The 26,841-nt window shown below is 42.1% G+C and overlaps 1 protein-coding gene across 1 annotated transcript; it reads right to left on the reverse strand.

The window, feature by feature from the left end:
• Positions 1 to 11,492: 11,492 nt before the first annotated feature.
• On the reverse strand, positions 11,493 to 26,827 carry PCP4L1 (Purkinje cell protein 4 like 1). Its single transcript, XM_031937405.1, has 3 exons — positions 26,542 to 26,827; positions 13,718 to 13,772; positions 11,493 to 12,986 (listed from the first exon to the last, which is right to left on the reverse strand). Exons 1-3 carry the CDS (start codon positions 26,548 to 26,550, stop codon positions 12,850 to 12,852), a joined length of 201 nt encoding a protein of 66 aa, XP_031793265.1. The 5' UTR covers positions 26,551 to 26,827; the 3' UTR covers positions 11,493 to 12,849.
• Between the last annotated feature and the right edge of the window lie 14 nt (positions 26,828 to 26,841).

The raw sequence follows: 26,841 nt of genomic DNA on the forward strand, positions 1-26,841 counted from the left end.
GGTATTCCCTTCCTCTCCTTCTCCCCCTTCCCCATACTCTTTTCATGGCTATGTCAATAGTTTGTCAACTCTTTGACAACTCCTGGTTAATTCCTTCTTAGCACCCAGCCACTGTATTTCTAATTTACTTTCAATTGGTACAAATCAAGTGTGTGGCATCCCTCAGAACTTCTAAATTATGATCAATTCAATTTATCAAATGTATTCATATTTACACCTATAATATTGTGTTAAAAGGATTTTGTTTGGGGTGATTTAAGGATTTGGAACTGGAAAAATAAAGTAACACTTGCTTAACTAGGTTTTGTTTTAAAATTTTTCAGCCGACTTCTTTAGCATAGTTTAGCAATTGTATATGCCTCCTGAGATGGCTAATTAAACTCACAAGAAAATAATGGAATGAATTTACAACAGGATGAGAAATAGCCTCCCATCATACCCTATCCCTGAATACACATAAACCCTTGTTATTAGTATTATTAATATAAGTAAGATCCCATTACAACTGCAAAAAATCTACTTCAATGAAATGCTCCCAAACTCTAATGGATGGCCTATGTTAAAAAGCTGTGTATCTCATTATAAAGAAATTGCTTCTATAATTCAAAGGCATATGGTGGAGATCAGGCTCTTGAAGGCATTATGGTACATTGAAAAGGGTATTGAATTTGGACATAGTCTCAGGTGAGAGGTTACTCAGGATTCCTTCATTCACTTCTTGAGGTTGGGGGGGAGGAGGAGGAGAAGGGAGTAGACATGCAAATCCATAGATAAGGATTCCTGTGGACTGCATATTGACTTAGTTTTAAAAAGTAATATCATCTATGTTTTATCACATTTTTATTTGTTTTGTCAAATATTTCCCAATTATATTTTAATCTAGTTTGGATCACTAAAGTACTGAAAGCTTTTTGTTAAAGTGTGGCTAAAACTTAAGAAAATATTCTCCAAGTAAAAGCAAGACTTCATAGTTTTGCTCAAATGGCTTTTATTTACTTTAATTAATATATGTACTCTTAGTTACTTTATTCAATTTACTTAGTAAAGGGTAGGAAAGTTCCATTCTCATTTCCATATCACATAATGGAAATTATTTCAATTCCCAAAGATGAACAAATAGGGTGTTGTTCAATTCAAATGATTTACTGGATTAAAGCACTTTGCAAACTTTAAAATGGTATATAAATATCAGTTGTTATTATTTGCCTCCTGCCCTGTGATGATTTCATTCCCTGAGCTCTCTGTTGCATTCTTATTGAATTTCAGGAAGGTTTAACAGAGTCACACAGAGTCATGTTGGTAAAACCAGGAGTGGGGCTGGGGGTATGTGAGGAGAGTTGATGGGAAATATTTGTATACACTTTTACATTTAATATGCATAATTAACATTTTCTTAAGCCTAGATAAATAAAGTCCTGATGTGTACCTGATTGCCAATTTATGAGGTATGAATGCTGATACTGAGAAGTCAACAATTAACTCCAGCAAGACTATTAGTTAGCTCCAGCACACCTTGAACATCACATTCCAACTATCATCAATGATCTTGTCTTCCCCAACACAGCCGACCTCAGGTGGTGGAAGTAATCAATGATCTTTAGTCAAAGGTTCTAGGATAAAAGGTGCAGGAAGCTAGAGACTATGGGCTCTGATGACTGGGATAGACCCAAAAGAGTGAGCTCTCTGGTGAGATTGAGGTCAGTTATTCTCCTGAACTCTAAAAAAAATGAAGGCTCACTTTGTAATTTCATCTCAAAATTCTGGTCATAAGCAATATTGGATTTCCTGAATCTGTTTAGCTTGAGCTTAGATTTGAGTTCAAATCTATCCTCAGATACTTTCTAGTTGTGTGACCCTGAGCAAGACACTTAATATTTGCAAAGTGAGGATAATAATAACACCAGCTGTCAAGGTTATTATGTGGATCAAGCGAAATAATATTTATAAAGCATGTTTCAAATCTTAAGATGTTAAATAAATGCTAGCCATAATTATTATTTTTGTTCTTGGTCTACACTGTAGCACAATAAGTTCATTCTGATACTATTGAAAGTGGCAACTTGAGTTCTGTGACTTGCTTTTAATTTAACCAACCAGTCAGTTTTTTTGCTGATATAATTTACTTGGTGGCCATGGTTTTTTATTCCAATATACTAATATATTGACATCACATTTCAAGTTGACAGTATTTGATTACAAGTATCTGGTTATCAAATCAATTCAGTTTAGTTGTTTTCATACTTTGGATCTCATTCCTCTCAAAAAGGGTTCTCTGGGGCAGTTAGTTGATGCAGTGGATAGTGCATGCGTTCTGGAATCAGAATAATCTCGTTCAAATCCTGTCTCAGATACTTAACAATCACTAGCTGTATGATCTTGGACAAGTCATTTAATAACAAATGCCTTGCTCCTCCCCCCTCCCCCCAAAAATGCTTCTCTGATGTTGACCAAAGAGTTGGGTTCAAATCATTGATCTGCCACTTACTACCCACAGACTTTAACTTTAAGCATCTCTTCACCTTCCTAGGTCTCAAGGTTGAATAATTAGATGACTTCCAAGATCCCCTCTAGCTCTGAATGACATGTGATGTCATCAGAGGTGGGCGATCCACCAATGTAGATTGAAATCCCTTTAAGCCTTGAATTTCTGCAGCCAAAAATATCCATTACCAAGCATCTGGTGATGAACCACTCTGAAATTAGCTAGGCTAGTCCTCAGATGACAGACATACAATTCTTATCCAGACTGTACTTTGGAGATGTCTCAGTTTCATAGAATCTGTCAGATCTTATGCTCTGCTGGTATAGACTTTCAGAATAAAGGTTCACCTACTTTAACAAACATTTATTACCCCTCTGCTGTATGTAAGGAAGGTGTCTTGTTAGGTTCTAGTATGGTATGTTAGATTGATTCTAGCTTGATCAGACATCAAAGACAATGAGGTCATCCATATATCTTGCGCCAATGCCAGTTGTCCTGACTTTTGTACTGCCAGTGGACTCTGATGACTCTGGAAGAGAGTGAGGCTGGAGACTTTGTGCAACTCTGCTTCACTTAAATCCAATTCACTTGGGAATTAAGGCATCATCCAGTAATGTCATTGTTTCCCTTTGAAACAAACGACAAACATACACACACATACACATATATTGATATATTTTATATATTATGCCTAAATAAACCACACACAAACACAGATATACACACATAGAGAATGCCAAGTAATTTCAGGAGACACAGGAAAAAGAGATGGAAAGATATATTTGTACTCTTGGAATTCTAAGAGATTTGAGGGGATTCTTGAGGATGGGAGAGTTCAAAGCAGCTGTTTGTCCTAAGAATAATACTGTAGCACCACAGACAGTTATCAGGTGTGACAATAGTCATACAGAATTAGAATAGGCGAAAATAAGTGGTAAAAATGAAAATAAGCTCTGGTTTGCCTTCATCTTCTGAAAGAAAGGGAGGAGGGGAAAGAAACAATAATTTATGTCTATATGATACTCCTGTGCTAAAGTCAAGCAAAACAAATTCCCATCTTATGAAAAAAAGAGATGATGGACTCATTAACAAGTAGTATAAAAATGATTTTTGGAAGTGGACAACATGGGGAAAAGGTCTAGTCAATCTCTATGAATTAGCAGTGGCAGCCAACAAAACCTCATGTGATTTGGGAAGTGCAAAGAAAGGTTGTTGTTGTTCTTTGTCCTTCAATTTTGAAGAGGACTAATGATATCATTAGGTGATGTCTTGACTCTTAAGTGAATTGGATTTAAGTGAGACAGGGTTGCTCAGTCATCGGTCTCACTCTCTCTTCCAAAGTCCTCAAAGTCCAGTGACAGGACAAAAGTCAGGTTGACCTGAGATGATCCAAGATATAGTAGATGACCTTCAATGTCTGACTAAACTCTAACTGCTCTAGAACTTCCAGAATTGAGGAAATGATTGTTTTGTACTTTGCCCTAGTTAGATTTTATTTGGAGTATTATGTTCAGTCTTGTATGACACACTTAATACTCTCTCCTTTCTAGATTTTTAGGATACCACTCTCTCTTACCTATCTGATTGTGCCTTCTCAGACACTTCAGACTCCTTTGTTGAATCCTCATCCAGAATATTATCACTAAAGGTGGGTTTGCCAAAGGGCTCTGTCCTGGGCCTTCTTTTCTTCTTCTATACAATTTCACTTAGTGGTCTCATCAGCTTTCATAGATTAAATTATCATTTCTATGCTGATGATTCTTAAATCTAAATATCTAGCCCTAACTTCTTTGCTAACCTTCATAGAAGTATGTCCAACTGCCTATTACATATCTCTAACTGGATATCCACAACACATTTTAAAGTTACTATGTCCAAAAATGAACTAATTTTCTCCCAAAAAACTCTACCTTCTTCCTAACTTCCCTTAAATCCATGTTATGTAAAGATTAGTGAAAAGAATTAGGGATATTTAATCTGGACAAGAGAAGGGTTGCTGTCAAGTGGGGAACATGACAACTGCCTTCAAGTATTTGAAGTGTTGTCAAGTGGAAAAAGGATTAATTCCAGCTCAAGGGTCTCCTTTTACATGAAACCTTCCCTGATCACTTCCCAGCTGCTAGCACCCTCTTTCCAACATCTTACAGTAATTTTTGTATAATTCTCAATATATGTATGTAGTACCATGTTATAATGATTAGCTCAATTTAAGATTAGGAAGAAAAGTAATGTATTCCTGATAAATGTATTGTTGCCATTTTCTCAAGAGTCAAGTATGAACAGCAGCTTGAGCTTCTTCCAGGTCTCATCTTTGCTTGGCCAAGGAAGCTGCTACTTGATCTCACCATTAATCTCCTTGGAATCCTTCACACTGAAACAACAATCTACTTAGTTTCCTTCTCTTCAGTTTTAGGATATTTATTTTAGAAGAAAAATTCTGAGTTCAGCCATAATCATTCTGAATTCCCAGTTAGGGGAAAAATTCCTAACACTTACTGAAAGGTTAGGTTCAATGATTAACCTCACATTTGTATCTTCTAGTTAACCTCTGGCCTTTTTGTGGCTTGGGAAAAATTCAGTTTACTGAAAATATTTGGGTAACAAAATAATAGATTGTATTCTAGCATCTGTGGTTAGAAATGCATCAGAAGAAGTTGGCAAAAGAACCAATCTTTTGTTGTTATTTTTGAGGCAATCAAGATTAAGTGACTTGCCCAGATCATACAGTTAGTAAGTGTCTGAGGCCAGATTTTAACTCCAGGGTCAGTGCTCCATTTACTACATCCTCTCGATGCCTCTAAGAACCACTCTTTTCATGTGACTTCTCTTAGTCTAGATTCTTCTTTCCATGATGCCCAAAGAGTCAAGAACTTGCTTCTTATCTCCCTTCTCTAACACAATAAATTTTTCCCTTTGCTTCTTGTTAGCTCCTGTGTCTTGAACACAGATTCTCAAAATCTCTTCTTCCATGATTCAGGAATAATTTCTCTTTAGAGTTTGACTCAGTCTCTGGATCAATGACTTTGATTGATTTAGGAGATATACAGGTCCTGTTCACACTTAGCTATGCTTGTTTGATTTCATTTTCTTAAAATATATTTGCAGGGACAATGGCACAATGGATAAAGCACATATGTGTACATTTGTGTATATGTATATATATTTATATTATATTTATATATGCACAGAATAAAAATGCAAAATAGAAAGGGAGAGACTTCACTAACATTTGTAGGAATCAAGAAAGGTATTATGTAGGAAGGATCTTATAGAAGGTAGTACTTGAGCTATATCTTAAAGACAGTGAGCGATTCAGTGAGACAGAGATGAAGAGGGAGTACATTCTAGTTATGGCCAGTTTAAAGACCAGACTATATACATGAGAAGTAGCAAGAAGATTAATTTAGTTAGACTATTAGAGTACAAGATGACAAGTAAGGCATAATGGGTCTGAAAATATAGAGTGAGACCAAGAACTTTAAAAGCTAGAGTTTATTTTTTATAGTAGAAAACCACTGGAGTTTACTGAGTAGAGGAGAGACAAATCACTGAACTTTAGAAATTATGTGAAGGACAGACTGATGTAGGAAGTCCTTACAATAGACCAGGTGAGAGATGACAAGGCACTGAACTAAAATGGTGGCAGAGGGAATAGAGAGAAAGGGTTGAATAGAAAAAAAAATGTTGGAGAGAAAGAAATCATAAATTTGGGGGTATGTTTTCAAGGGGTCTCTTCCAACCTTAAAAAATTCTGCGATTCTCTGATGTGGTTCAATTCAATAATCATCTTTTAAGGGCTTACTGAGTACATAGCACCTGGGCCATGTCAGAAGCCACAAAGATTGAAATGAAATGTTCCTTGACCCTTAGGAGGGGTCAGGGATATAGCACAGAGACACAGAGTAGTATAATATAAGAAAGGGAGTGCATGGGGGGAAGAAGAAGACATAGGTGACACAGTGAACAGAGTGCTGGTCTTGAAATCAGAGAAATCTGAGTTCAAATTTAACCTCAGATTCTTATTAGCTGTGTGATTCCTTGAAGGTCACTTAATCTCTATTTTTCCTCAGTTTCTTTCTCTGTAAAGTGGGAATAATCCTAGCACCTAATATTTGTAAGGTGCTATACACATGCTAACTATTATTATTACTCTTATAGGTGAATGGAAAGGAGACAACCTTAATAGACAATAATTAATAATAATAAACTAATAATAGATGGTGTTAGAAATTTGTAACATTTGTGAAAACATTTGTAAAATAACAATCCATTCTTATTTGAGCCTCACAACCACCAAAGTAAATTATGTACTTTTGTTGTTTGGACATTTCTAGTTGTGTCCTGCTCCCATTCTTTTTTGCTGTCACTATTTAACAAATGAGGAAATTCAGGGAGGTCATGACTTACCAATAGATGCTAGTAAGTGACTAGTAAGTGGAAGAAATAGATCTTGGGCTTGGTCTCTCCTGCCCTGTGCCTTTCTTTGTTCATATTATTCCCTTTTCTTGGAATTCCCACTCCTTCAAGGGATTCTCTTTAATTTCTACCATCCTTGAGAGAACAATTCAAATTCCATTTCATCCACAAATACCTTCCCTGATCTTCTGAATCAAGAAAGACTTTTTCTTTTCTTGGAGCTCAGTCAAACAGAAGTGAAAAGTTGGGAATAGGAGGCTACAGAAGAAGTAGGTTGTTTGACTCTGGAAATTAAGTCTTTTACACAAGTGTCTGTGGCCCTCAAGACTCCTGAATCCAACTGAACCTAGATTGAAATGTAATTGAGAAATATTTAACAAAATAGATAAAAATACAATAGAATATAGATAATGTTAATATGTGGCTTTCTAAAACCACAACCAGCAACAAGGGGAGGGAAAGTAGGGAGGGGAGTGTTGATTAAACCACCACTGGTCTTTGCCATTGGGCACCAAACTTTCTAGCTCTACCCTTTATAAATGACTCTCATCCTCAGCTTAGTTAAGTTTCTTTCTTTAACTTTATCCCATCTGTTTCTTCCTCCATTACATAAAGAGTAAGTTTGAAGTGATTCACCTCTGAGTTTATGAGGATGTACACCTATTTGGGGCATACATTTGAAGGTGAGAAACTTAGGGCACAGCCAGAAGGCTTAGGGGCTGGTGAATAAAATAGTGAAAGGGGATAAAGATGGTGTTATAAAGACAGTCATGGAGAAAAGGATCCCTCTTGTTATTCCTCTGTTCCTCCGAATTTTTTTCCCCTCACTCTGAGCCTCAATTTTTCTTCTTTTACTGGACTTAATTATAACTAGATGATTTCTTCTTTCTGGATCTAGTGGACAACTGGACAGATTGTCAAGAAGCTTTTTGGCAAACCTTCATTTTTGGCAGACTTTCACCTTGATATAAGGACTAAGCCCTAAAGAGGCTTGGTTTCCCACACACCCATACACACCTTTCCTGGAATTGGCAGGCTTGGATGGTCCTAAAGATAACTATACTTAATCTTTTTTCTCCAGAAGCTCGTACCCTAAAATGATTAGATTCCAAGTTTAACTCTGTTTCCTATCCCCTGAAAGACCAAAGCTTGGAGAGGTGAGGTTAGGAGTGAGGGAAAGATTCTATAGTTAAGGAAAGCCAAAGAGTACAACAGAGGACAATGGGAATTGAGGAAAAAGGGAGAGAGCTTAATGTCCCCCAGAGTAACATTGATCTAAACCTTCTCTCCTTCCCTCATTTCCATTACCCTTTGTCCGGATAGCTCAAATAACTATCTTTAGCTTATGATTCCATGTTTCACCCTATCTACAGTGACTCTCTTTTCCTTACAGCATCTACCTCACAACTATTCCAACATACACCCACAGAAGGAACTGGATCCTACCCTCACCCATTGAATCATGGAGACCAGGGACCAGGATTCTCATTCCTAGAACCTATTTACCCATTTCAAATAAACTTTAAAATGGTTAGGGGTATGAAAACCCAAGAAGAGCTGAAGTTTAGGGAAGACAGGAGCTGAAGTTAACCCATTCCCTCTTCTCATCATCAGTGTTTCAACCTCTTATTTGTCCTTTATTTCAGAATTTTAATTTGCCTCCCAGTAGTCCTTTTCAGTTCTCAGCTGGATTTCAGACACATCCACAGCCTACCACTGAGGTGGCTGCAGGCAGACCTTTCTCCATCTCCCAGTAATTAGCAGTCTTTCCCTCTTGAAATTGCTTTGCATATACATTATTATGCATTTACTATGAATAAATTAATGAAAAAGCATTTTATTAAATGTTATGTGCCAAGAACTGATATTATCAGGAATACAAATCAAAAGCAAAGACAATCCCTGACCTCAAGTCTACCAGCACACAGATTAAAGAAAAATTGGAGAAGGTTTTGGGTCATTGAGAGTGATAAGGATGCCTCAGGGCTGGGAAAGAAGCAAATCAGTCAAGAGAGAAGTAGAACACAGAATAGAGAACCTGATTTTGCTGTTTTGCTGTCTAGTACACTGAGAATCTTCCTCTAATTTTGTAGTCACCACTCCAGCAACAACAACAATAAAAAAGGCATTACCTTTTAGCAAGTCTGACCCTCCTGTTTCAGAAAACTGGAGCCTAGTCCTTATCATCCTCCAGTCTTTAATTTCTGGAGTAGGAGATGGTCTATGTGATATAGTTTTGATTATGAGAAGGAGGAAAAGATGAAGCCAATTGGTCAGAAAGTGGATCAGCTGAGGACTAGTCAGAGGAGAAAGGGGATAGTACTGAGGAAGAGGTATAGAGATCATAGAGAGCAGTTCCAGAAGAGGTCACAGAAAGCAAGCAAGCATATGAGGGAAAGGCTTGAAGAGCTGAGAAAAAAGACAGAAAAGGAAACAAAAGTGACCACTCTCAAGGAGGATGCCCAAGAAATTGTTGGGTGCCAGTGACAAAAGCAGTAAATATAGAATCTCCTTCCTCCCCAGGAGAAGGAAAAGGAAGAGGAGAAGGAGGAGGAGGAGGAGGAGGAGGAGGAGGAGGAGGAGGAGGAGGAGGAGGAGGAGGAGAAGAAGAAGAAGAAGAAGAAAGAAGAAGGAAGAAGAAGGAAGAAGATAGAAGGAAGAAGAAAGAAGTAGAAGAAAGAAGAAGAAGAAGGAACAAAGACCACCTTTATGCTTGCTATACCTCTGGATGTGTTTTCATTGACTGTTTTCAATCTGACCAAGCCATGTGCACTCTGGAGACTATCCATACACCCGTCTCTCTTGCCCTCACCCCATGTTTTTGCTTCTAAAACTTCTAAAAACAATCACCAACTTTGCTCCCAGATTTTTGCCAGCCAAAATAGACTTTGGATAAACATGCATGAGTATCTATTAGCTTTATGCCTCAGCCCTCCTTTACATGTCACAACTGGGACTGTGGTGTTACCATCCACATACCTAAAGAGCACTGGAAGAGGCTTTTGCATGAAGGTTTGATACTATCTTTATCCAAGAATCCCACCTAATGCCATGCTTTTGCCACATATGATAGGCCTGTCTCTTCTGCCAAATTTCCTGCCTTTACATGTTTCAGAGAATAATTGAAGAGGCCACTGAGATAACCACAATGCAAACAGGAAGGGAGACAGGTGTGGTGAGGATGAGTTTTTGTTCCTTCTGCCTAGAATGCCAGGAGGAGGTGGGACTACCCTTACCATGGTGCCCTCCAAGTATCAAATTTGGCTTGAGGCGCTCTACTTGTACCCTAGGAAGAAAGGCAGGGTCAATAGCAAATACGGCTCTTAAAAGTTGCCTGGAGACACACAGCACAGAGCTCCCACCAGCCAAGCCCCCTTTAGGACCATTACCTCCTTTTCTTCCCTGGCAGTACTTGAAGGCACCAGTTATTTGGTGTTCTGAATCCTGGTGTTATCCAGCAATTACAATACCGGGATACACAGGTAAACCTTGGGTATGGGTTGTAAGAACTCTTTTTCTCTCCATTCCTATTTACCATGTACCCCTACATACTAATTTCTGCATGCTAGGATGTGGGCCTTCCCGAGCACCTAATTAAGAACTCAATAAAAGAAAATAATTAAACTCCATCCCAAGAGAACCAGATTCAGTACATGGAAAGCCAATCTCTCAATACTCAGGCTAGATACAGTAGCCAGGACCACTCCTATCAAGTGATCAGGCGAATGGAATGATCAGCTTTATTCTGAGACCCATTTCTCTGAAAGAGTTCCCTAAATTGGGCTTTGAATTTTTTTTAATGCTGTATATCGTTAATCAGCGAGTATAAACTGAACTGAGGGTTATTATAGTTTTGTTCTAGTCCTAATAAAATTGTGTGACAAGCTAATTGAACAATATTTCAGAGTCTGATTCTTTTTGTACAGCAAAATAACGTTTTGGTCATGTATACTTATTGTGTATCTAATTTATATTTTAATATATTTAACATCTACTGGTCATCCTGCCATCTAGGGGAGGGGGTGGGGAGGTAAGAGGTAAAAAATTGGAACAAGAGGTTTGACAATTGTTAATGCTGTAAAGTTACCCATGCATATATCCTGTAAATAAAAGGCTATTAAAAATAAATAAATAAAATTGTGTGAGACTTTCTCTTACCTCTGACCCCCTGGTAATGTCACTCCCCCCTCAATTTAAAATAGAAGAGGAGTAGTAGAGGGGCAATTTGTTTGAGGTTTGTTCTCAGGGAATGCACTAACTTCTGAGCTCAGAGGAGGGAAAGAGGGTGATGGGAGAGCAATGCAGGTGCCTGGCGGGGGAGGTGACAGTAGCAGACAAAGAAACTGGGGAGGTTAATCAAGGTGAGGGCAAGGTTGGTGGGTGGGATGGTAGAGGTGGGAGGAGATTTACAGAATTGGGGTCTCGTGGAAAACTAGTGAAGCAGTTTTGCCTTCCTGTCAGGGTCCACATTTAGGAGCTGAGAAATAGAAAACCACTCACCTGGATTCCACGTAGACTGCCACACTCCACCAGGGCCACCCTGTGATCCCACTTCCATATTCTACCCCCAGATAAAGCGGAGACAGAAACAAACTCACTTGAGGTTTTTATTAAACATGCTAAAACCTTGTGAGAAGGGCTGTTAATTTCTATTCTGCCTCCACAGTGGGGCAGGTGGGGATTGGGAGAAAGGTGAAGACACTGCTATCAGGAGGCCAAAGGGAGAGCATACCAGTAGGAAAGCTAGTCTCATGGAGGGCACTCACCTGGGCATTAGCTCAAGGCTTCAGGAACCCTTCCCTGCTCCTCTTTTTTTCCTGCCTCTCTTATCTCCTTTCATCTTCAGTTTGTCCCAGGTCCACTTTTCCTGTCTGCTCCTCATTTTTGAGCTTCTCAAACTCCCCTCTCATTGCCTGTTCTCATTTCCCTGGCCTTAGAAGAATGATAAGGTGGGAGAGATAGTAGGAAATGGGAGAAAATTCATTTGTCTCTACTACTCCCAGTCTTTCTCCCTGAAATTCTAATTTGCCCAGCATGCACTATTTATTGTGAGAAGCTCTTTTCGAAGTGGGGGTATGGAAAGGGGAGGCTCCAGGACCTGCTGTGGTTCAGCTCAGGAAATTGGGAAGAGGAACGTAGAGAGCTGTAAGATAATACATGTCTAAATTCTAAGCTTAGCATGTGACAGAAAGGAAAAATGCCCCCTTCTCCCCCGCCATACCCTTCTCTGAAGCCCTCACTCCGCTTCAACTGTCCAAGGGTCTCTCATCTCCCTCCCCACTCCCAAGTGAGCCACTGCAAGTCCCTGGCACGAGACTTTCCTCCCAAGCACTGCTCGCACAGGAGAGATTGGTTTCTTCAGGTTGTCAGAGCCTGGCTACCCTGATGATGGGGACAGGGAACGTTGCAGGGGTTTACAATTATGTCTCATGGATAGGTTAGCAGGAAAGAAACCAGGATACATGGAATCAGGGTCGGTGGAGAGGGAGGTAATGGACAGAGGCAGGGCTGGCAGCTCAGGTGGATTTTTTTTTTTTTTTCTGGTAGCTCCGAAACCTGTCCTGGATGACAACTGCAGCTTTCTCTGTCTCAGGTGCCGCCATATCAATGTCACTCTCTGCTTCTGAGTTGGTGTTCCTGTTCCCTGCGGACAAGGACAGCCACCCCCTAGTCTCTGACATAGGGCAGGACATCAAGCAGGGGGTCACTATCTCCGGGGAGAGATTGACTCCCTCTCAGGTCTAAGTAGCTGCTAACTGGATCCTATTATTTCCCCCACTCCCTTATAGTTTATGCTACCCTGATGGCTGAGGCAGGGGCAACTCTGGGGGTTGAAACTGTCTCAGGGACACAGTGGAGAAAATAGGAACAGAATAATACAGAAGAATCAGGGTCTATGGAAAAGGGTGCTAGGGAAAAGGGGAACTAGGACAAAGGTTCAGGCTGGTGGCTCAGGAGCTGGGATCTTTTTTCCTTTTCTGGAACCGGCGGAACTTGCCCTGAATGGCAAGTGCGGCTTTCTCTGTCTCGGGTGCAGTCAGATCAATATCAATTTCTTCTTCCTCACCCTTCTTGGCATCTGCTTTCTCTGCGGACAGTAAGGAGGACCCCTAGGTAAGTTTACCAGTGCCATTTCCTTTTCTCTTCCAGAAACTAATAAAGTGTTAAAATCTTCTATTTTACTGGACTCCAGGGTTCCCTACCCCTCCCAGGCCCAGAGTTTCCTAAATAATACTATTTTCCCCAGGCCCAGAATTTCTTAAATAATACTATTTTATTAATTTAAATAAGATTCTTGGGTTGGGGACTGTCCATGTTGTGCGTGGAGGAGCCTCCCTACCACAAGACCAAGACAAAAGAGCTTCAGGGATTACAGACTTACATTCTGCAAGGCCAAAAGTACCATTTGTGACTTCTAACTGTTCCCTCTTAGAATGACTCCTCTTTAAATTCCTGCACTGATGGATGAGGAGGAGTTCAAAAATCTATTCCTCCCTACAGTTTTGACTCCATTCCTGATTTATTCCCAAAGGGAGTGCTCAAAGTTAAGAGGTAAAGTTTCCTCCCTTGGGCCTTGGAAATACAGCTGAAGAAAGAGTAGAAAAGTTAGGAGTGGTTGCTCTGATCTAGAAAGTCCTTTGCTCATCCAAATCCCTGCTCTTATTTGGTGCGGATCTGTGATTCTACCAGAGTAGCCAGATTCTGATCCTAACCCATCCTATGATGGTGTGCCCAGCTGTTGTCAGGAGTTTCTACGCTTACTACACAAATTTTTTTGATACCACAATCCTGAAATCTTCTCAGATCAATCCTACTCACCCTTTTCTTCTGGACTGGATGCCTTCTTGGCTTTTGGAGACTCGTTGGTACTGAGCTAAAAAAAAACACACACAACACACACACACAAAAGAACAATCAAAGAATTCCTTAGAATAATGCACAAGTGGAAATGAAAAGCAGCCCTCTCTTAGCCCATCATAATTCTTCTTACTGCAGCTCTGAAGGCTTCAAGACTCCTGGGTTTGGAATAAGAACTATAATCCTAATTCAGAACTCTCAAAAATTGTTTCCTTTTAGATATTATTGTGGTACTTCATTAACTTCATTCAATAAAGCTTTAATAATAATCACAAAAACTCAAAATTTTAAGTAGATGTGGTCATAGTCAAAGGCAATTCTGTTAAAAAACAGTTTCTACTAAGAGGAATACTTTCAAGAGGATCTGGTCACATCTTGTGCATAAATGTTAAGAGGTCTTGTCTTTTTTAAAATTTCTTTTACAAAAGAAGAATACATAGCAAAGTTGCACTTCTAAACAGAAAACTTTAAAAAATGAATTAGTGGCTGTTAAGAAGAAAAAATTAAGTTATGCACTTGAATATGCATAGTCACTTGCTCTTCTTGAACTTCCAGATTTTTTCTTTACAAAATGAGAATACATGGGTATTCCTCTATCATGGGGCACCCATTTTATTTCCAGCAAATTGTATGTTACCACAAAAAGAGCTGCTAGAAATACCGTAATATATAGATATATGAACCTTTTTGTCTTTAGCTTCGTTGAAGCATATGCACAACAGTAAGATCTCTAGATCAAAAGGTATGAACAATTTAGTCACTTTTTTGATATAATTCTAAATTGTTTTCCAGAATGGACTATTTCAACAGTATATTTTGCATGTCTTCTCTTCAGCATTAACTATTTCCATTTCATTTCAACTTTGCCAATTTGTTGTTAGCAAAATCAAACTTTAGAATTATTTTAATTTGACATTTGTCTAATTAATGATTTGGAACAGTCTTTTCCTATGGCCAATAATTCATAATTCTTTTTTTGAGAATTATTTGTTTATTCATGTCTTTTGGTCACTTTTACTAACTACAACAATGTAAACAAAAACAATAAGACAACGATAAATATTTTGTAGAAATATTTACAAGATTTGTACTAATCTTGTCCCATCCCATCCCCCAGAAGGAATGAGGAAATACAGCTCCATCCTCTCTTAAAATAGGCAGTAGTCCAAGAAGTGGAGTGTGGCATAGGTTGTTCTCAATTAAAGATGTAAAGTGCCTAGCCTAGGGGCATACAGTCAGCAATACGGTATCATAGTTGGAATTTGAGCCCAAGACTCCCTGGTTCTGAGGCCTTTCAGTCTAAATCTTAGCCCTAGATCTGAGTCAGAGAACAGAACTTGAATTTGGGCTCAGCTGGTCAGATGAGGCACCTTCTGCAAGTCATTTAACATTTCTACACTGAAGTTGCTGCCATCTGTCAAATGAAGGGGCTTAGACACAGTGATTCCTGAGGTCCCTTCTGTGATCCTCTTCTCCACCTCTTATACCAGAAGGTTAATTTACCCACACATACACCTCAGCCTAGACAGGACGGCTAAAAGCTTTCTTATTCCCTCCCTCCAGCCCTAGCATTCTCCCCAAAAGATTTTCAGGGGCCCCATCCACCTTCAAAATCCAAAACACAGAAGCCCCATTTTCTACACTGTGATACACTAAGGATTTTTTTCTTTTCTTTCTCGAAAGGGGAAATGAACCAGGCAAACATATACTTGGGACCATCCCCTAAGGAAACAGCCAAATTTTCATAGGATTATCATAGATTTAGAGATATAAGGGGCCTTTGAAGTCTTTTTTTTTTTTTTTAAACCTTCTTAATAAGTCCCAGAGAGGTGAACAGCTAAACCAAAGTCTGAACACTGGTCCTCCAACTCTGCATGTAGCATTTCTGTGTCCCCTCCTCACTCTAGGTCCTTATATTCAGAGCAAATTGCTTTCATCTATCACCAATCCAGAAGACTAACAATAGCCGAGTTCTGGCAAAGCCTTCCATTCTGGCATCCCGCCAATGCTAGGGGCTGTGCAGTGACAGCACGACATGGGGAAGGTAAAGGGGCCACGGGAACAGAGCCACCAAGCACCCTGAGAGGAAATGAGCAGAACCAGGGAACTAAGAGGAGCGAATTCCTACGTGCTCATTCTTCATGGACCCTTTTCCCCGTTGCCAGTAAATCCCCCAGCCCTGATCCTTGCTTTAGCCATTATCCAATTATCTGCAGCTGAGCCTGTTCCCCATAATCCCTCCAACACCACCACTGCCTTCTCTCACCCCAGCTCCGACTCATGACCATGACCTGAACCCCGGCCCAGGGAGGGCTCGTGGCCCTGTGGCCCACTTTCATCTCTCTCTTTCCTTCATACTGGTTGTCCTTGAGGATTCTCTAAACATGGATGTATGTCAGGACTGAGCTATATAGGACCTCTCCTTTCCCCCTCCTCCCCTGCCTGACTGAATCTCTCCTGAGATTACTGCCTCTGGAACGGAGCCACAGCTCAACAGCCGTCTGGTCTCACGAGGACTCCCAGCTCCAATTTGGCTTCAATTGTAAAGAACTACAGTTGAAAAAGCAGATATTCAGGGGGGTCTGCTGGGGGGAGGAAGGGTCATTTCCCAGTTGTCCCCTTCCCCTTAGAAGATCCCTGGAACTCCTCACAGGCCCTGCTGCACCTCCTGCTGGACCCAAATAAACTCCAGTGAACGCCAGGCTCTTTCTTCCCAATCTTTCTCCCTTCCTTCCTCTCCCTCTCCCCACCCCCCAACCCTTAGCTCTCAGAATAGCCACTCTTTTTCTCAATTCAGTTGTGTTTTTTATTTGTTTTTGTTAGTTTTTTTTTAGGGACAGCAGTGGCCAGCTCCCATTCTCTTTCTGGTACTTGGCCCTTCTACTACGTCCCCAATAACTATCCAGGCTTCCCCCTGGCATTTAATCTCTATTTCCAAAAGCCCAGAATATTCACCTAAAATAAACAAGGTTCTTTCCCCTTTCTCCATCTCTACCATCCAGTGGAGCTAAGATGATGGGATGTTTAGCCACCCCAAGGGAATTAAAGCCTTAGAAACAACCCCAGCCTCTCCTTCCCAACACACATAACTCCTTAGGTTATTTTTCTACCTATTCTAGCTCTCTAGTCATCTATGATTTGTGGTATATCAGGACCTGCATTTTTGTTGTTGTTGCTTTTTCCTACTTCATTTGGGATTCCTATTAAAATAATAGTCAGATTGCCTCCTCTGATATTTTCACATTTCAACTATAACAGGTGGTATGAGGTATGCATAGCAACTATTCGTCCATTTTTCTGTAGCCAAACAAAATGAAGGAGACACAGAAGGACCTCTACAGGAGTAGTAGAGGCTCCACACTTCCTAACCATACCCCACAAATAACAGAGCCATTAGGGTAATGGTCTAAGTATTTATTTCCTACAATCCGTGCCTAATTCCCTACTATTATTCTATTCAAGCCATAGATAGATTACAAATTTTCTCCCTAAATCCCACAAGATTTGCCCTACCTCTTTCAATCTCAAAAACCAAGCTGTCCTGTAGCTAGAAATAATAATAGGACTAATATTCCTTCCTCTTATAGGGCACTGAAAACCAGGCGGAAAATACAGAAAAAGCATCCCACAGCCCCTAAGAGACAAAGTGTGTATTGCAGTGAGGGGTGGAGATTGTCAAACATCACTATTTAGTTAAATACTTTTACCACAAGAAATGGCAAAGCCCTGAATTGGAAATAAAAGTCCTAAGGATTATGTCTCCTCCACCTCCATCAAAAAGCTAAACAGTTATTACCAAGGCCTGTTCCCTAGCTCAGTTTTTCCTCTCTATCCTACTGGGAGCAAATTAGCCACATGCATTAAGGTGGTCTATCTGGTCAGGGTTGATGCAAAAAGCTAACGATATGAGACTGGGTTCCCAACCAAAGCCCTCAGTTCCATGATGCTCTAACTTCTTACTTGAAGTTTCGTTTGTATCCTCATTCAACTCAAAACCTATGTAGCAAGTGTCTCTCATGCTGCCCAGGGCCCTGTTCTCCCTTTCAGCTTAAATCTCTTGCTTCCCTCCTTACTTCCAGCCTTCCACCCTGAGGTTTTATAGCAGTGATCATGGCAGCTGGTGGGCAGTAGGCCCAACACTTGGTTGAGAAGAGCCTCCCTGCTCACAGAGTACCAAAAGCTACTCATTTGCCATTCGTCCTCTTTGCATGCTCTGCTCCCCCACCACTTACTTATTAGCAATAGAACCTCCACCCTGGAGAGCCATCAGCCCCAGTCAAGCATTTCCCAGGGGAGCCATCTCTCCTCTCCTAGGCTCCCTGCCTTCCTGTCTTCCTCATCTCGGGGCCTAGCATGCTACCAAGTTCCATTCCATCAGCCAAGCTCTAGCTACCAATTCCCTATAGGCATACTTTATTTTCCTCTGCTCCATGGACTCTCACATGAGAATGTGTCCAAACAAGGAGTAGAAGCGAATGAAGTGAAGGGGCTGCCCCACTGTCTCAGGTGCTGTCTCTCCGAACTTATCCAAATACTCTGATTCAGGATGTTCAGGGACAAAATGAGAGCAACAATTACACACACACACACACACACACACACACACACACACACGAAACTCAGTTCCTGCTTCTACCATAGCTGGATGCCTCTGTTTTCTTCCTTAACTCCCAGCAATTGAAAATGACCACACATTTGTTCCCTTTTTATCCTCTTAGCATAGCAAATGTCAGTTAACTAATTCACAAAAGCTTCTCATGTGGAAGGAGGTCCTAATCCTTATGAGGTCCAAAATAAGTTTTCCCCTGTTTCATGATGAGTCAGCCCACCTGAGCTGAGTGTCTGACATGGAATCTGCTTTCTGAGAGCAGGTTAAATCTCATTCTGTTATTGCTGTAAGACTATTAGCAAAGAGAGAAGAAAACCAAAAGAATGGTTCCCTTCCCCTTAGCATATGACCTTGACAAAAGAAGAAAAACCATAAAAAGGGTAAATATTTTTTTCTAGTCTCTTCCCTTACTCATTTAAGTAGGTTCTAAATCCACAGGTACTCTAACGATTTAGTGAGCACCAGGTGAGAACATGCTAGTAGGGTATCTGTGGTCCTTTGGGGGCAGTAAGACCAAAGGGCCCAAGTGGCTGTAGAATATCCCCAATTTTAACTAGGAGAAAACCCCCTCCTGAATTGGGAGGAGAGGTTCGAAGTTAAGAGACAAGCAATCCCTTCTGCACTACAGGAATACCTAGAGGAATCTCTTCTCCTGTGAACTAGTCCTGAAATCATGATCTCCGAGATGTCCCAGATATCTAAAAGTTCCAGATTATCTCTGCTTTAGGGTTTTTAGCTGGAAAATCTCCAAAATGGCTCCAGCTCTCAAGGCAGGGGGGCATGCCCCCTATAGCAAGTCTTGCCTGCCTTGCCTCTCTGGGATTTCTTGGACCCAGCCCAAAAAGAATATGCTGCAAGCCAGAGAGAGCATCGTGATTCAAGAAAGGATTGCCAATTCTGCTGTGCCAAGGGAATGTGGGGCCTGATAGTGGCTCTCCCTGTCTGAGCTAGCACAGCGCTTCGTGGAGGAGTTAGAAGTTTGCATTCACTTGCAGGACCAGAACTTTGGACATCCCAGAGTTCAAGTTATTTTAAGGAGGAGGATGTTAGCATAGAAGTCAAGTCACACCGTTTGGATATTTCTCCTGGTTGGATAGAGTCCCCTGGAAAGCTAGGAGTTTTTGGCACAGCCCTACACCCTTGCCTTCACACCTTTCCTCCGGAGGAAGCAGATCATAGCTCCAGGGAAATCCAAGGCTCAGGAAACTTGGGGGAGGTTTTCTCGTTGCTGTGGATAACCCAGGGTGTCATCTCCTAGGTTTAGGCTCAGCCCGCCCCTTCCTCAAGCCCCTCCCCTTCTTCCTCCTTCATCTCCCTTTCATTTTTAATGGTGTTGCCACAGCAACCACTGCCACCAGAACAGGCAAGATAGTGTCACCCTCTCTGCTCCAAACAGCAAGTTGGAGCTCCTCTGGGGAGGGTTGAACTGCACAGCTCATTCTAGGTTCCCCTCAAGAAAAATCAGCAGCATGTGCTGGGCACCAGCCATCAGGAACAAAAGGCTGACCTCTCCTGCCTAGGTAACTATGTGATGCAAACTCAAGATGGCTGTACACAAACACAGCCCGAATGCACACATTGTTACATGCACATCATACCCAGATCAGTGCTCATTAACATGAATGTATGTCTGCCAATCGGCAGCAGGATATCCTAAAATGGGCTTCTTCCTTTAAACAGACCAAGATTTGATAAGCTTCCCAGCCTAAAAGTGCAAGAACCAGAGGGAAACAAGCGGTTACTGGGTCTAAGTTTCTAGTCCATGGGACAAGGTGGGGCTTTAGCCCCAATACTAGCCCCTCTTTATGTTCTGTGTCCTGTTGTCAATTACAGGGCACTGCCAAAGGAGGGAAAGTTTTCTGTGACTCCCAAGTACCCTTGGCAGGCTCTTCCATACTTCTGTTTTGGAGAGATTGTTGGAACTACATTCGTTTCAAAATAGGATCCAGCTGCAGCCCTCACACAGCTAGAACAAGAAATACTCACTCAAGGTCACCCCTTGAGATAATAATAGTCAGAAAAAGAACTCAGGTACCCTTCATCCTTATTCTTCATAAAATCCCTCAAAGGATGCCAGAAACCATATTTCCCAGGTCCCTCCAAGAAGCGGGAAGGGAGACTTCATAATCTTGGTTTCCAGCAGCTCAGGTCCCCCATCCAACAGTCCCTCCCCCTGATTCCTGGAATAGCAGACCACCTCCCTCCCCCCTTCACCCAGAGCCAAAGTCAGAGCTGGTTGACCGAGCCAGCTCACCACATGGAGTGAGTCAACAGCCCCAGCCCCATTTCCCCAGCTTGGGCTGCACCAGTTTAATGAGTGGTTATTTGCGGCACACTGCACACAGCCTTCACCTCACACTGGGGAGAGGGGCAGTGCCAAAGCACCATTTATTACTATAATCTTCAGTATGCATCCCACCCATGGTGTTAATGACTCAAAATAAACGTATTAATCCCCTTGCAGCCTAACAAGCAAGTGCTCCGCAGGAGGGATTAGTGTGGGAGGAGAAAGGTGTCATGGACAATGGTGGGAAGTGGGCATAATAAGTCCTGATCTCCCCTTTCACTAGACAGAAGGCATGGAAACCTAGGTGGGCATGGCCTCTGGAATCACCCTAGTGAGAAACAAATGTGGCATCCACAGGACTTTCTAACGATTTGCTTACAAAGGCTCTTACCTAGTTCCTAGGACAACCAAAGAGGAGAACCTAAAGCTAAGCACTCTAGAGGAGGGGGTTTAAGATTTCCTTAAGCAACTAAAGGAAAGGGGAAATCTCTATTTACCGTCCCTAAGGAATGATTCTGGGTAAAATTCTTTCAGTTTAAGGAGTAGGACAGAAGCATGGATGCTGATAACTACATATTTAGAGCTTAGTGATCTCTGGGTCCTTGCTTAGGATCATCGACCAGCTCAGCAAATGCTCTGTTCTCTCTTCTCACATTTCTCCTCCCAAGGCTTTTGTGAACTTGACTTGGAAATAATCTGCCTTTGAGTGAAAAACTAAAGACCCAAACCTGAGCCACCAGTCCTCTCCCCAACAAACCAGGAAACCTAACAGCTGCTCAGGACCAGGAGCAGCTAGCTATGTCTTAAGAAATTCCTACTATCAATCCTCTCTGCAATGCAGTAGTAGCAGCTGTTTCTGATGAGCTCCAGGGGCTAAGGTGGTGGTGGTGTTAGTATGAGTAATAATAACCACCTTGCATTTATTTAGTGTTTTAAAATGTAAAAGGCATCTTTGTATCCATTATCCTATTTGCTCCTCACACCCACACGTGGTAAGCATTGTTAGAGAAATTATCATAATTCAAAGAGACAGGAAAACCCAGTTAACTACCTCCATACCTGCGTTGCATGTCAACCAACATGGTCTATCACTAAAGCAACTAGATGCCTTGCCTTAGAAAATGGACAGAGATGGATTTAAACTGTATATCCTCACCTCCACCAGTTTCTCTTGTCACAGTTTGACCCATGTAAAAGCTTTCTCTCCCTCTCTCCATATGCAAAAGTTAACTTTTAAGTCACAGTCTTTATGTTTTGTGATAAATCTTCATTAAGTCCTGGAGCCAAAAAAATATATCATCTGGTGGCCAACTTTCTGGCAAAAAGCCTCTCAGCTCTTAACAGGACCTTGGATGGGAGACCTATGTTTCATTGCCAGGCATGTACTCAGAACCTTTCCGTCTTGGCAGGACTTGCCAAAGCTTACACTTGCAGCCTTCAAAAACATAGGGTCATTAGGAAGCATCCAAGTCAGACTTCGGTGGAGCACATAAAAGAATATTTTCCTAAAAATGCATGTAAATCAATTTGGCTTAAGTACATTGGTGAAACAAGTGATTTAAAAGAACACTATGGCACATCATTTATAAAATGAAATTACTTCCTGATTTATGATCTTTTAGTTCAGATTTTAAATGGGATTTTCTTAAAACACAACACAACTGTATTTCCATGTTGTAGGATAATCTTGCACCTGCTTCTCCCAATGGACATGAATAGTGACAGAAGAAACAATTTCCTCTGACTCCGTTTTTTTACTAGATTCCTCCCAATCTCCAACACCCCTAATTACACTAGTAAATATCCAGAGCTAACTCCTTGGCTACCAGTGCAAGATCCATCGATTTTGGCTCCTGATTGGCCATCTGAAATGTGATTGCTTTATAATAGCCTCAGTAGAGACTTCCTCATACCCTGAGCCCTACAATTCTACAAGTCTCTAGACTGCTATTCTTTATTGGAAAGTGAAGAGACATCTTTTTATATCATAGGACTACAGGATTCTCCATTTCTTCTGGACCAAAGGAACAATTTATCATATCATCCTATTACATTATTCTCAAAAAACTGTGCTGATACAGATTTTTCCTTATTTTAAAATCTTCTAATAGGCTATATAACTGAAGACCTCATTAGGCTTCATTTTCTCTCCTTATCCATCCAAGAGTAGAGAACATTGGGTTACTTCATATATGTAAGCATTCTAGTGGTAAGCAGCTCTTGTGTTTTACATAAGAGTTTTATAACAAGGATGGAACCGCCAATTAGAGGAGGAAAAATCAATTAAGGAGTATTTACTAAGAAATATGGAGTCATTCCAGGTCCCTACCAGGTTTCCAATCAACTGGTTTGGAGAGGTCATAACAGAATTGTGTTACCTTGACGGTGATTCAGTTGTGGGGAGGTTGCTTTGATCCAACTGAATGGTTACCTAGACACCTATATGACCCATTTCAACAGAAAGTTTACTGGGGTAAAGGACTGCAGCAATGCTTCCATCAAGTCAGGAATACAGCAGAGGAAGAGAAAGAAGATAGGCACCAGACACTAACCAGATATGTCAAGATAACAGTATATTATCCAAGGGGAGTTATACTCCCATGGGCAAGGGAAATAGTAATATCATAAAGAAGGTATTTCTGAATTCTCCCACGATGCTGCTAGTGAATTGCCAATCGCTCCAGCCTTTGACAATCAGCAGTGCAGCATAGGCCCATTTGAGTAGCCACCTAGACACCCATATGTTCCATTTCCACAGAAAGCCTACAGGGGTAAAGGACTGCACCAGTGAGGGACTTCCATCAGATCAGGAATGCAGCAAAGTAAGAGGAGGACAGGCACTAGAATTATGCTTTAAGCAACCAGATTCACTGCATGACAGTGGGATTCCAGAAAGGAATCAGAGTCCTAGGGTTACCCCCTTCCCCATCTCTTCTTGAAATAAAAGTTATAGAACCATGCAAAATGTACTGAGCTCCCTCTCCTGCTTCTAGATCATATCCCCTTGCCCCAGTCCTCCCCACATAGCCACCAAACCCTTCTGGAAGCTATAAATGTACATAAACTAGTCTCTAGCAGCTCCTTATGCGCATACAGACACGAACACTCAAAGGGAAATCCATTGCTGCAGTACTGGATGATAGGAGTGAGGAAAACAAAACAGAAGTAGACTGCTGTCCCCATTGTATCTTCACCTCCTAACCTTAAGCTCCTCTAGCTTCAGTTCGGTAAAGCCCAAGGGGATTCCCCTAGGCACTGGTTCTCCAGATGAAATGGGAATCTCCGAAGGGAATTCCAAACCTTCCCCTCTCCTGCAGCTTCTTTAGAGTAAGGAAAGGGACAAGCGGAGGAGGTAAAGCTTGCGTAAGATGCAGGGTACCCAGGGCTTCCCCAAGCTGGGCACTTCTGCCTAGAGGGATGGGCTAAAAAGACTGAGGCACTTGGGAGAATCCCTAGAGCTCCGGACCTTCAGTCAGCACTTCCGATTTTCACAACAGTCTTAACGAGAGGAAGAAAATAGGCTGGGCCTGAGCCCCTTGAGAAGCAAGGACCCCTTGGGAACGGGTTCCAGAGTCAGCTGGTCTCTGAACACACCCAGGTAGCTAATTTTTGCAGTTTGATTTTTTTATACATATGCATCCTCAGTGCTGGGCTCAATTCCATGCTAAGGAGGACAGTTTCGATAGCCAAATTGTTAATTAGATCCAGTTCATTCTGACAGACTTGAGAACACCCAGCAGCACTGAACAGTGATGGCTAATCCTCTCTCTTGAGATTCTACTCCCTACCACTCCATTACCCACAAGATTGGGATTAGACTCAGCTGCTGAGTCAAGGCACCCCCTCACACACACCCCAGGACCTATATACCCTTAAGATATCAAATTGCTTTTCCTTCCAGTGAAATTTTTTTTTTCTGATCAAAACCCTATAACAAACCCCATCTCCTAAAGCAATGTCCCACAGAGAATCGATGCCCTCTACAACAGAAGAGGCCAACCACATCAGCTCCATGAAGCCACGGTTCTTAGAGCTTACACTCCCAGGGGCAGCTTGAGTTGCAACTTTCAAATTTAGAAACAGCCAGGAGGGATCCACCCTAGACCTCAATGAAGGGAAAAAGAAGAAAATCATTGCATCCACATTAAAGGTGGAAGCATGATGTAATGGAAATCAGAAGGCCAGAGTTCAAGGCCTAGATTTGCCTTTTGCTTTTTTCTTTTTTAATTATGGTGACTCTAGAAAAGTGATTTCATCTTTCTGGGACTCATTTTCCTCTCCTGCTAAATAGAAAAGGGGGGAGGGGAGTTGGACCAGGTAAATATTAAGATCACCTCAGCTCTCACTTCAGTACTCACTAACAAAGCTGTGGGTAAAGGAAGCAGGTAGTCTTGATCTATTTCCTGCTCCCTCTGTGAAAGGCACTCTTTGGTCATGGTAGTGATTAACTGGGGGGCTGGAGTCATTTCCATTCATCTGGTGGCCCCTAGACTAACTGAATTTATTAAAATAAACTTAGTGAGCATAGCAGCCATAGAAAACTTTGTGGTTGGAACTAATTAGCACCCTGGATGTCATCCCCCAGTGAGAGAGTATTACAGTTCTGTACACTGAGTCTTTAACTGGGAATTAGGACTCCAAGGCCCTATTTCTAATCAGGTGACCTTGGGAATATTTGTACTATCTACACACACACACACACACACACACACACACACACATCACTACCCCCCCCCCCAATATCTTTAAACTAGTCAACAGAAGGACAGAAGGATCTGGCACCTAGATGAGAAGTTGGGGTTAACTCATATCCAGAAAGCATTTCTACAAATCTTTCTGACAATCCTAAATCATCAAGGAGACAGAGTGAGAATTGTATCCTGAGAAGAAAACAGCACCAGGAAGCAAGCTGGAGCTGTCACTACCTGAGATAGCTACACTTTAGCAAGAAAATCCTGGTTTCTGGATCTGGAACTATTAACAAGTTACCACAAGCAGACAATTAGGGGACATTCCTCAGTCAGTGCTCTGCCCTCCCCAATGGATAAAATCTGAAACCAGAATGCCATAGGATGATTGTTGAGACTGACCACCCTCATTTCCAAGGAGGTTTTCCCTGGCAGCCATACAGCTTGTTTAACACTGCAGAGGGAAAGATGTAGACTACTTAAGGGTACTTCTCCACCCTTGATCCACTCCCCCCACGCTTAAGAAGGGTCTTTGAATATGAGACTATGGAAACTACCCACCAAGGTATTCTACTGAAGATGATAAAATAGCACTTCCCTTGACTCCAGTTTGCCCCCCAGCAAAGGGCTGCCCCCAGCCCATTTTCTTTCCTAAAGAAGGAAAAGTCTCCTGAGTTGGGGGAAGGGCAAGGGAAGGAGGGAGAAGGAAGGGAGGAGGGTGGAGGATTGTCAGAGAAGTGCATAAATAATAAAAGAGGGATGAATCCTTAGATTGGAGGGGGAAGGAATGCACCTGGGGTGCCCAGGAATAGGACCAGGCAGTCAGAGCAGCAGAGTGGGAGAATTTTCAGGGAATTGGTGGGGGGTGGGGAGAGAGGGGGAGAGGCTGCCACTCTGAGCTCTAATCCATCCCCCCAGCCACCCCACAGCATTCCAATCACCCCTAAAGCTCCTGCCCGCCCTTGGCAATAAGCTCGAATCCCAGTGACATAAGGGGTCAGTCTCCCTCTTTTCCACAGTTCTGGGCTTCCTAAAGGTGGGGAGAACTGACTCAGGGTTCGGTGCCCCCCTCCATGGGTGACCCCTCAAAGCATCCCTTTCGGGGTATCCCTCTCGCAGCAGCCCCCGCCCCCCGCCTTCATTCCTCCTCCCTCCCCAGGACAGAGCAGGATTGGGAGATGCCCCCAGCGAGCGGGCTCACCTCGCTCATGGCAGCCGGACGGGGCTCCTTGGGGGAGCGGCACCCGCAGGTAAAGGAGCTAGATGGGGCGGCGGTGTCTCAAGGGGGCCGTTGGCCGTCGGCAGTTGTCTCACCCGGCTGTCAGAGAGTGGGGCGCGCGGAACCGGGCACACAAGCAGAAAGAATGCAGACAGACCCCCGCTGCTGGGCACTTAGCACCCCAGCTTCGGAGTCCTCTAGCTCCCAGTCAGTTTTCCCTTTTCGACCTGTCCTGTCAAAGCGGCTCCGCGATGCCCGCCCCGTGTTTTATATCCTGCTCCC

Source organism: Sarcophilus harrisii, chromosome 4 (assembly GCF_902635505.1).
Source record: "Sarcophilus harrisii chromosome 4, mSarHar1.11, whole genome shotgun sequence".
Lineage (NCBI taxonomy): Eukaryota > Metazoa > Chordata > Mammalia > Dasyuromorphia > Dasyuridae > Sarcophilus > Sarcophilus harrisii.

What these genes read in the sequence shown, in the direction of transcription:
- PCP4L1 (XM_031937405.1), bottom strand. An exon ending in ATCCAGTCCAGAAGAAAAGG is followed by an intron (nt 12,987 to 13,717) that starts GTGAGTAGGATT and finishes TACTGTCCGCAG; the next exon opens with AGAAAGCAGATGCCAAGAAG.